This window comes from Pseudophryne corroboree, chromosome 9 (assembly GCF_028390025.1).
Source record: "Pseudophryne corroboree isolate aPseCor3 chromosome 9, aPseCor3.hap2, whole genome shotgun sequence".
Taxonomy (NCBI): Eukaryota; Metazoa; Chordata; class Amphibia; order Anura; family Myobatrachidae; genus Pseudophryne; species Pseudophryne corroboree.
In genome coordinates, this window is record NC_086452.1 from 445784588 (window position 1) to 445796765 (window position 12178).

Consider the following 12178-nt stretch of genomic DNA (forward strand, 5'->3'; position numbering starts at 1 on the left):
ATGTATGAGGACGATGTTGGTGTGGAGGCGGAGCAATTGCCGGTAATGGTGATGTCACCCCCTAGGGAGTCGACACCGGAATGGATGGCTTTATTTATGGAATTACGTGATAATGTCAGCACATTACAAAAATCAGTTGACGACATGAGACGGCCGGAAAACCAGTTAGTACCTGTACAGGCGTCTCAGACACCGTCAGGGGCTGTAAAACGCCCTTTACCTCAGTCGGTCGACACAGACCCAGACACGGACACCGAATCTAGTGTCGACGGTGAAGAAACAAACGTATTTTCCAGTAGGGCCACACGTTATATGATCACGGCAATGAAGGAGGCTTTACATATCTCTGATACTGCATGTACCACAAAAAGGGGTATTATGTGGGGTCTGAAAAAACTACCTGTAGTTTTTCCTGAATCAGACGAATTGAATGAAGTGTGTGATGAAGCGTGGGTTAACCCCGATAGAAAACTGCTAATTTCAAAGAAGTTATTGGCATTCTATCCTTTCCCGCCAGAGGTTAGGGCGCGCTGGGAAACACCCCCTAGGGTGGATAAGGCGCTCACACGCTTATCAAAACAAGTGGCGTTACCGTCTCCTGAAACGGCCGCCCTCAAGGATCCAGCAGATAGGAGGCTGGAAACTACCCTGAAAAGTATATACACTCATACTGGTGTTATACTGCGACCAGCCATCGCCTCTGCATGGATGTGCAGTGCTGGGGTGGTTTGGTCGGATTCCCTGACTGAAAATATTGATACCCTGGATAGGGACAGTATTTTACTGACTATAGAGCATTTAAAGGATGCATTTCTATATATGCGAGATGCACAGAGGGATATTTGCACTCTGGCATCGAGAGTAAGTGCGATGTCCATATCTGCCAGAAGAAGTTTATGGACGCGACAATGGTCAGGTGATGCGGATTCCAAACGGCATATGGAAGTATTGCCGTATAAGGGGGAGGAATTATTTGGGGTCGGTCTATCGGATTTGGTGGCCACGGCAACAGCCGGGAAATCCACCTTTTTACCTCAGGTCCCCTCCCAACAGAAAAAGACACCATCTTTTCAGCCGCAGTCCTTTCGTTCCTATAGGAACAAGCGGGCGAAAGGACAGTCATATTTGCCCCGAGGCAAAGGAAAGGGTAAGAGAGTGCACCAAGCAACTTCTTCCCAGGAGCAGAAGCCCCCCCCCCCGGCTTCTGCAAAGCCCTCAGCATGACGTTGGGGCTTTACAAGCGGACTCAGGGGCGGTGGGGGGTTGACTCAAGAATTTCAGTGCACAGTGGGCTCACTCACAGGTGGACCCCTGGATCCTGCAGATAATATCTCAGGGTTACAGGTTGGAATTCGAGAAGTCTCCCCCTCGCCGGTTCCTAAAGTCTGCTCTGCCAACGTCTCCCTCAGACAGGGCGACGGTATTGGAAGCCATTCACAAGCTGTATTCTCAGCAGGTGATAGTCAAGGTACCCCTCCTACAACAGGGAAAGGGGTATTATTCCACACTATTTGTGGTACCGAAGCCGGACGGCTCGGTAAGACCTAATCTAAATCTGAAATCTTTGAACCTGTACATACAAAAATTCAAGTTCAAGATGGAGTCACTCAGAGCAGTGATAGCGAATCTGGAAGAAGGGGACTTTATGGTGTCCCTGGACATCAAGGATGCTTACCTGCATGTCCCAATTTGCCCTTCACATCAAGGGTACCTCAGGTTCGTGGTGCAAAACTGTCATTATCAGTTTCAGACGCTGCCGTTTGGATTGTCCACGGCACCTCGGGTCTTTACCAAGGTAATGGCCGAAATGATGTTTCTTCTACGAAGAAAAGGCGTATTAATTATCCCTTACTTGGACGATCTCCTGATAAGGGCAAGGTCCAGGGAACAGCTGGGGGACGTAGTAGCACTAACCCAAATAGTGCTGCAACAGCACGGGTGGATTCTGAATTTTCCAAAATCTCAATTGACCCCGACGACACGTCTGCTGTTCCTGGGAATGATTCTGGACACGGTTCAGAAAAAGGTGTTTCTTCCGGAGGAGAAAGCCAAGGAGTTATCCGAACTTGTCAGGAACCTCCTAAAACCAGGGAAAGTGTCTGTGCATCAATGCACAAGAGTCCTGGGAAAGATGGTGGCTTCTTACGAAGCGATTCCATTCGGCAGATTCCACGCACGAACTTTTCAGTGGGATCTGCTGGACAAATGGTCCGGATCGCATCTGCAGATGCATCAGCGGATAACCTTGTCGCCACGGACAAGGGTGTCTCTTCTGTGGTGGTTGCAGAGTGCTCATCTGTTAGAGGGCCGCAGATTCGGCATACAGGACTGGGTCCTGGTGACCACGGATGCCAGTCTGAGAGGCTGGGGAGCGGTCACACAGGGAAGAAACTTCCAGGGAGTATGGTCAAACCTGGAGATGTCTCTTCACATAAATATACTGGAGCTAAGAGCGATTTACAATGCTCTAAGCCTGGCAAAACCCCTGCTTCAGGGTCAGCCGGTGTTGATCCAGTCGGACAACATCACGGCAGTCGCCCACGTAAACAGACAGGGCGGCACAAGAAGCAGGAGAGCAATGGCAGAAGCTGCAAGGATTCTTCGCTGGGCGGAAGATCATGTGATAGCACTGTCAGCAGTGTTCATTCCGGGAGTGGACAACTGGGAAGCAGACTTCCTCAGCAGACACGATCTACACCCGGGAGAGTGGGGACTTCATCCAGAAGTCTTCCACATGATTGTGAACCGTTGGGAAAAACCAAAGGTGGACATGATGGCGTCTCGCCTCAACAAAAAACTGGACAGGTATTGCGCCAGGTCAAGAGACCCTCAGGCAATAGCTGTGGACGCTCTGGTAACGCCGTGGGTGTTCCAGTCAGTGTATGTGTTTCCTCCTCTGCCTCTCATACCAAAAGTACTGAGAATTATACGGCAAAGGGGAGTAAGAACGATACTCGTGGCTCCGGATTGGCCAAGAAGAACTTGGTACCCGGAACTTCAGGAGATGCTCCCGGAAGATCCGTGGCCTCTACCTCTAAGACGGGACCTGCTTCAGCAGGGACCGTGTCTATTCCAAGACTTACCGCGGCTGCGTTTGACGGCATGGCGGTTGAACGCCGAATTCTAAGGGAAAAAGGCATTCCGGAAGAGGTCATTCCTACACTGGTAAAAGCCAGGAAGGAGGTGACTGCACAACATTATCACCGCATTTGGAGAAAATATGTTGCGTGGTGTGAGGCCAGGAAGGCCCCCACGGAGGAATTTCAATTGGGTCGATTCCTACATTTCTTGCAAACAGGATTGTCTATGGGCCTCAAGTTGGGGTCCATTAAGGTTCAAATTTCGGCCCTGTCGATTTTCTTCCAGAAAGAATTGGCTTCAGTTCCTGAAGTCCAGACTTTTGTAACAGGAGTACTACATATACAGCCCCCGGTTGTGCCCCCAGTGGCTCCGTGGGACCTTAATGTAGTTTTGGATTTTCTCAAATCCCATTGGTTTGAGCCACTCAAATCGGCGGATTTGAAATATCTTACATGGAAAGTAACCATGCTACTGGCCCTGGCTTCAGCCAGGAGAGTGTCAGAATTGGCGGCTTTATCGTATAAAAGCCCATATCTGATTTTCCATTCGGACAGGGCAGAACTGCGGACGCGTCCTCATTTTCTGCCTAAGGTGGTGTCAGCGTTTCACCTGAACCAGCCTATTGTGGTGCCTGCGGCTACTAGCGATTTGGAGGATTCCAAGTTGCTGGACGTTGTCAGGGCATTGAAAATATATATTTCAAGGACGGCTGGAGTCAGAAAATCTGACTCGCTATTTATACTGTATGCACCCAACAAGCTGGGTGCTCCTGCTTCTAAGCAGACGATTGCTCGTTGGATTTGTAGCACAATTCAACTTGCACATTCTGTGGCAGGCCTGCCACAGCCTAAATCTGTCAAGGCCCATTCCACAAGGAAGGTGGGCTCATCCTGGGCGGCTGCCCGAGGGGTCTCGGCATTACAACTCTGCCGAGCAGCTACGTGGTCGGGGGAGAACACGTTTGTAAAATTCTACAAATTTGATACCCTGGCTAAAGAGGACCTGGAGTTCTCTCATTCGGTGCTGCAGAGTCATCCGCACTCTCCCGCCCGTTTGGGAGCTTTGGTATAATCCCCATGGTCCTGACGGAGTCCCCAGCATCCACTAGGACGTTAGAGAAAATAAGATTTTACTTACCGATAAATCTATTTCTCGTAGTCCGTAGTGGATGCTGGGCGCCCATCCCAAGTGCGGATTGTCTGCAATACTTGTACATAGTTATTGTTACAAAGAAATCGGGTTGTTGTTATTGTTGTGAGCCGTCTGTTCAGAGGCTCCTACGTTGTCATACTGTTAACTGGGTTCAGATCACAAGTTGTACGGTGTGATTGGTGTGGCTGGTATGAGTCTTACCCGGGATTCAAAATCCTTCCTTATTGTGTACGCTCGTCCGGGCACAGTATCCTAACTGAGGCTTGGAGGAGGGTCATAGGGGGAGGAGCCAGTGCACACCACCTGATCCTAAAGCTTTATTTTTGTGCCCTGTCTCCTGCGGAGCCGCTAATCCCCATGGTCCTGACGGAGTCCCCAGCATCCACTACGGACTACGAGAAATAGATTTATCGGTAAGTAAAATCTTATTATTGCCACGCAAGGGGAGCAATTATATTTATATTGTTTCTGTGCAGGGTAAATACTGGCTGCTTCTGCATGTAGCCACCAAACGTTAGACAGCTATATTTTTACACCGCAATTTAGATGTCAGTTTTGAACATACCCCACCCAAATCTAACTCTCTGCACATGTTACATCTGCCCTACCTGTGGTGCAGCATGGTTCTGACCAGTTGCTTGCTTTTTTTTTGCTTTACTTACATACATGAATCAGGCTAAAGACACAGTGGCTGTTTTTCAAACAAACTTCTATGAACCTTACTACCTGCGTCATAAGGAATACTACCTACTTTATAGGACTTAGGAGAATACAATGTTTTACTGTTGCCAAATGGGGCCCTTATACCTGTGAGGTGAATCTGACTCTGGTTCCATGTATTCTATAACATAAACCTTTACACAATGACATAAGAGGTAATCTGAGCCAATGGGCTTTCTGTGTGCGCTGATTGTGTCTCTCGTCTCCTGTAGACCATTGTGAATCTCTGCTACAAGATTCCTCAAACTAATGTCGCAGCTCTTCTCGCTGGTCTCATTGCCATCGCTGTGATGTTGGTGGTGAAGTTTCTGAATGAGAAATACAAATCAAAGATCCGAATGCCGATACCCATTGAGCTGATTACGGTGAGGCCATAACATTGCACATTAAGAGAAAGACAGGAGGTGGGGAGTGGGGATTATAGGCAAATGCAGGGGGGGTTCTGGTTGCCCGTAAACCCCCCTCCTCTTGGCAAGTGGCTCAAATTATGACAATAGCAATGGTATGTAATGAGATTACTAGAGCTGACACCACATCATGCAGTTTAAGGGACAGAGCAGAGCTGCTACACATGCCCAGTGGTAGCAGCTTCTTCTTCTACCAAGTTTGCTATGTGTGTGGATCTGAGTCCTTAATCAGTGCACTGGACCAAAGAGTAGCTACCAGGAAGAAGAGACAGGAGCCTTACCATGAGGTGGGAGAATGTGTACTTATAAAGTACAGTACTGGTTCTATTATGTTTGTGTATTTATTATGGTATGTGTAACATTTTCCTGACCATTTATTTATATTATGTAAATGTTTGATACACCCTATACTATAGACCATCTATAGTGTTAAATATTAATACTGTCTTCCATACAGCATCCAGTGTATAAAAAGACCAATGTTTACATTAATGTCCAGGTCGTTACTAGGATCGTCTACCGCTCCCCCAGACTCCTGCACTTGCTCCAATGTTCCGCAGAGTGGGAGATTATGGACTATATTTGGAAACCCCCCTCTAGGAATCCTGCGTTTGCCACTGGGGATAAGGCTCCTCTGTGGCACTATTAATAGAGGACGGCTCTGTCATAGTTTGCATAGGCCATTGTTCAAGAGATTCAGACTCTGACTCTATGCCGTTACTCGGACGCATACGGGGTTGCAAATTGGCCAGGGGCGGCACCAGAGGTGGGGCTGCAGGTCAGATGGGGGAGCCGCACCAACTGCCAGTTAGTTAGTTTGAAATGGCAGTTGGTGCGGCTCCCCTATTTGAAATTTGAACAGACCCGCAGCCCCACCTCTTGAGCCGCTCCTGACTGCGGCTCCCTCACCTTGCTGTACCTGGGTCAGATGCGGCTGGAGTATGACTGGAGTCGTGGCTTCACTGTGTGTTCTGAAGTTGGTAAACTTTGCAGGACACGATGGGGGCACATTACAGCTACTGGCCGGATAGAGTGGATGATAAACACCCAAGTAGACTGGATCATGTAAAATGTGAGGAGTAGTAGCCCCAAATGGGACATTTTATTTTATGTACTGACAGCACTTCCCCAGGGGAGGCCTCCGATATGCCGGCTGTCGGGATCCCGGCGCTCAGCATAACGGCGCCGGGATCCCGACAGCCAGGATACCAACAACAATTCTCCCTCTTGGGGGTCCACGACACCTCTGGAGGGAGAATAAATAGTGTGGCGCGCATAGCTCGCCACCGCGCCCACAGCGTGGTGAGTGCAGCAAGCCCACAAGGGGCTCTTTTGCGCTCGCCCCGCTGCCGGCATGCCGGCGGTCAGGATCCCGGCGACGGTATGTTGGGCGCCGTGATCCCGACAGCTGGCATAACGCAGTAGACCCCTTCCCCAGTGTTGCAGCAGTTGTAGGGGTTTTGCAGAAATAGGCGTGTATTTTTCCTTGTGCGCAACTTATCACATGCAGTCATCATTATCATCGTTACATGCATTGGCGTATTTATAATGGGTGTAGTGCGTGCGGTGCACACGGGCCCCCGGGGTCCAGCGGGGGCCCACACCGCGCACCCTGCACTCATTATTTTTAATACTACCTTCCGGAGCGTCACGGCGCAGCAGCAGCGCTGCAGAAATCACTAGGAAAATGGTGCGGTGCCATTTTCCCGGTGTTTCACACATACGCAGTAAGAAAATCACTCGGAAAATGGCTGCCGCAACATTTTCACAGAGATGTGCACATGCGCTCTGGGCTCTGGGACAGCGCTAAGGTCCCTAGTGGCCAGAGCTACAGCACTGCCAGCTAGAGAGGGGGGGGGGGGGCGCACGGAGCCAGCACATGGGCCTCCTCCTCTCTAGAAACGCCCCTGGTTACATGTACAAGGTCAGAGCACTTGCAACTCAGACCCTTCCAGGAGGCTGCAATTGACACTTTACATATTGGTCACACTATATAACTATGCACCCACACCGTGCCCTTACTGTACTGTGGCTGCACCTTTAAATCCACTGCATGCCACTGCTTCCCCACTGCCCACCACTCCATGCCTATTCCATCATCTGCCTCAGCCCCCTAGTTGTACACAATGCAAGTCACTGCAAAAACGTACGCAGGGCTGCCATCAGAAATTGTGGTGCCTGGGACTGACAAAATAGACAGCCCCCCACCCCACCCCCTATCCCAAAAAAAAATATATATATTCTGCGCACCGGTCCACCCCTATGTGATGTCATACATTGTGACGTTACATATAGGTGGAGTGTTGCGGGCCTACAGGAACGGTTCACACAGAGCTGGTACGCAGGGAAGACTTGTTTTAAGAAGCCCGCTGTTGTTTCACAGCCTGGTGTAGCTCTCCTGGTATTGGCAGTAGGAGCCAGGGATAGGCCCCCCCTTTCTGTAAGGGCCCGGGATGCCAGTCCCCACAGTCCCCCCTGATGGCTGCCCTGCCCCTACGTATAATTTTTTCTGAATAAGGAAACTGTGATAATGACACTTCTTCAGATCATGTTTGGAGGAGAATGTGGCTTTTTTTGCCATTTGATATTACCTTTGGTTTATTTAATAAGAGCTAAATGTAAACTTTATTTTTCTTAGGAGGGCTGTATCGTCTACTCAATATACTTACGGATCATGGGTATAGATTTAGGTTTTATACAATGGGGCACCATATTTGTCACAAGAACCCTAGGAATGGGATTATGCCACAATTTGGGCCTTCTTCATCCAACATGCTCCTCTCCTTTTACAATGAAAAATGTTTGGTAAAGAATAAATATTAATAAATCAAAATTCAAATAGCATAAAACCAATGATCTGTATTTCAGCCATGTCCCAACAGTGCCGCCTCTTTGGTGGTTACTGTCATGGTGATGATACCTGTAGGGTGCAGTGGAACATCGCCCCTTCATCTGCTTAGTGCCGGTGGCCAAACACAGTTATAACCCAATCATGTTACTGATAAATGGTGTCTGGTACTAACAAGCATTTCCAATGTAAAAGCTGCATTGTGTTCTGACAAAATGGGGGTATCCATGGTGATAGCGCAAAACGCCTTCCTTCCAATTGTTTCTCCAGCACCTTGCATCGACCAACATCGCTGATTCTTCCTCGCACCACATAGGGGTCAATCCAATAAACGTACCTCCCTCACAGCCCTATCTCGCTCTAGATACGTGGGTGTTTGTACGCAGCCCTATGTGGCTGTGAACAAAAATTTATGAACCCAACGGTACTGTAAGTGCACATATAGCGGTACTGTAAGTGCGGCATATAGTCACATTTGTCACAACTGAGGGCCTGAGCTGACGGGAGGCAGTCTCAGTTGTAGGGGCTGAGATGTACCGGAACCTGGGAGGTTGTATCAGACCCCTGGACATGTAAGTAACATGAATAATAACTGCCCGAAGGCGTGACCACGACAACTTGGATAAAAGTCAATGATGTTTATTATGACAACTCCGCAACACAGCAGCAGTAAAAGAAAACGTAAAAGTCAGCAAAGAATAAATACAGTTCCTGGGTACTACAGGATGGCAGGAGCCACAGGGCACTGGTAGTGTGAGATAGTTCTTATGATCTTCTAGATGGAAAGTCCTTACCAGGCCCGACTGTAGCAATGGAGATAACCCAGGATTGTACCAGCTGGTGTTCCAGGAAAAGCTGGGTTGCTGAAGATAAAACAGCTGCTGTGGATACTGGCTGGAACCAGACTGTTGTTAGCACGGAGTGGATACTGGCTGGAACCAGTTAAATAATAAATGAACTTGGGAGCGATGAAATATGAACTGAAATGTAGAACTTGAGAGCGGAGAAATAATAATACCGGTGGAGAGTGGTAAAGTGTAGAAAGGACACCGGCCCTTTAAGGGAAGCTGTACTCTGCTGGAAGCTGAGCTGGAAGCAGGTAATGTTGTAGCTGGAAACAGATGAATCCACAATGGATTGGAGAGTCAGGCTACACCGCAGGTGGAATGCTGGTGCGGGTCTCTATGGTGGAAGTCTTGAGACAGGAGCTGGAACCTGGAAGACAATCACAGGAGAGAGACAAACAGGAACTAGGTTTGACAACCAAAGCACTGACGCCTTCCTTGCTCAGGCACAGTGTATTTATACCTGCAGCAAGGAAGGGATTGGCTAGGCAATTATGCAGATTATCAATACTGAGAACAGATTGGTGGAAATGATCAGCTGACAGAATCCAAGATGGCTGCTCCCATGCAGACACTTGGAGGGAAGTTTGGTTTGTAATCCATGTGGTAATGAAAACAGTAATGGCGGCGCCGGCCACCGGAGACAGGAGGCGCCAGGCTGACAGATGCACATCCAACCACGCGGACACAGCGGAGGCCGCGGCTGACGTAATCGCCACTCAGACACTCTGCATGCAGAAGTTCAGGGACGGCGGCGGAGGCCGCGGGAGACGCCATGCCAGGTGTAATATGGCGTTTACTGTGACAGCGTCCCAGAGTGACAGGAGAGGATACAGGAATGTACACATCAGGATAACAGATGGGATCCGGTCCTGGAGCGCTGAGCCAGCCTTAGGAGGCATCTGATGGGTAAGAAATGGCGTCCAGATACCCGGATCGTGACAGCACCCACCCCTTTAGGAGTGGCCCCAGGACACTTCTTTGGCTTTTGAGGAAACTTGGAATGGAATCTCCGGACCAAGGCAGGAGCATGGACATCAGAAGCATTGGTCCATGAACGTTCCTCAGGACCATAACCCTTCCAGTCAATAAGATATTGTAGTTGACCGTAACGGTGACGTGAGTCCAGGATCTTGGCCACTTCATACTCAACGCCTCGTTGAGTTTGGACTTTCGGAGTTGGAGGAAGTGAGGAATGAAACCGATTCAAGATCAGCGGTTTCAACAGGGAAACATGGAATGTCCTGGGTATTTTTAAGAAGGGAGGCAACTGGAGTCTGTAAGCAACAGGATTGATGACTTGTTCAATCTTGAAAGGACCGATATAGCGAGGTGCAAACTTCATACTGGGAACTCTTAACCTCAAATTCTTCGTGGATAACCATACCCCGATCACCCACCTTGAGAGCAGGAACTGCTCGACGCTTCTAATCCGCAAACTTCTTGTACCTGAACGATGCCTTGAGCAGAGCTGATCGTACGCTCTTCCAGATATTGGCAAACTGATGCAAGGTGATATCCACTGCGGGAACAGAAGTTGCTGGAAGCGGTTGGAACTCAGGGACTTTAGGGTGGAATCCAAAGTTAGTGAAGAATGGTGTTGAAGCAGATGAAGAATGATACTGGTTGTTATGACAGAACTCGGCCCAGGGAAGTAATTGAACCCAGTCATCTTGAGAGGAGGACACATAGATGCGGAGGAAGGCCTCCAAGTCCTGATTCACCCTCTCGGTTTGACCATTGGTCTGAGGATGGTAAGCCGTGGAAAACTTTAGCTTGACTTGGAGGACTTGACATAAACTTCGCCAGAATTTGGCTGTGAATTGAACTCCTCGATCTGAGATAATTTCTTCAGGAAGACCGTGGAGTCGGAAGATCTCTTGTATGAATACTTGAGCCAACTTGGAAGCTGACGGAAGACCGGTGAGAGGAATGAAGTGTGCCATCTTGGTGAACCGGTCAACTACCACCCAGATGGTATTGAACTTGTTGCACATGGGTAAGTCTGTAATGAAATCCATCGACAAGTGGGTCCATGGTCGATGGGGAACGGATAGTGGAACCAGTTGCCCCGCAGGCGACTGGCGGGATACTTTATGTTGGGCAAGATGCAATAAACTCCAAGACGTCCTTTTTCAGAGTTGGCCACCAATAGGACCTAGAGATAAACTCCAGGGTTTTTTGGATACCTGTATGTCCGGCAAAACGGGAAGCATGGGCCCAATGCATGAGCTTCTTCCGTAGCATCGGCTTCACAAAACTTTTCCCTGATGGGGGCGTAGAGTCCATCCCTACCGTGGAGAATGCCAACGGATTTATAATAGGATGCTTGTCTGAAGACTCTGACTCATTTTCTTGCTCCCATGAGCGGGAAAGGGCATCGGCCTTGCGATTCTGAGAGCCCGGACAGAACTGGAGTTTAAAGTCGAACCTGGAAAAGAAAAGTGCCCATCTGGCCTGACGAGGGTTGAGACATTGTGCGCCCTTCAGGTATAAAAGGTTCTTGTGGTCTGTAAGTATGGTGATTGAATGAGAAGCTCCCTCCAACAGATACCTCCACTCTTCTAGAGCGAGCTTGATGGCTAGCAACTCCTGGTCGCCAATGGCATAGTTGCGCTCAGCTGGGGAGAACTTCCGGGAGAAGAAACTGCAAGGGTGTAAATGGCCATCTTTAGCCCTCTGAGATAACACCGCTCCTACTCCAACGGAGGAGGCATCCACCTCTAAGATGAAAGGAGAGTCGATGTCAGGCTGTTTCAGAACAGGCGCAGAGATGAACCTTTGTTTTAAAAGATGAAATGCTTGCATGGCTTCTTCAGACCACTTGGACGGGTTAGCACCCTTCTTAGTGAAAGCAGTAATAGGCGCCACAATGGTGGAAAAGTCTCGTATAAACTTTCGGTAATAGTTGGCGAACCCTAAGAACCTCTGGACCCCTTTGAGGGTTAAGGGTACCGGCCAATTTTGGATTGCTTGTAGTTTCTCAGGATCCATCTCTAGTCCGGAACCGGACACAATGTACCCTAGAAACGGAATGGACTTGACTTCAAAGACGCATTTTTCTAATTTGCAATAGAGATGATTGACACGGAGACGGGACAGAACCTCTTTAACCCAAAAACGAT

The 12178-nt window shown here is 48.9% G+C and overlaps 1 protein-coding gene across 3 annotated transcripts in view; it reads left to right on the plus strand.

Moving 5' to 3' along the window:
* The window catches only part of LOC134958491 (solute carrier family 26 member 6-like), a 183077-nt gene that overhangs the window by 125533 nt on the left and 45366 nt on the right, over window positions 1-12178 (plus strand). For all 3 annotated transcript variants that reach the window (XM_063941152.1, XM_063941151.1, XM_063941153.1), the window contains exon 8: window positions 5166-5318. In XM_063941152.1, coding sequence (XP_063797222.1) covers window positions 5166-5318 — 153 coding nt within the window. The remainder of the gene's footprint in view (window positions 1-5165; window positions 5319-12178) is intronic.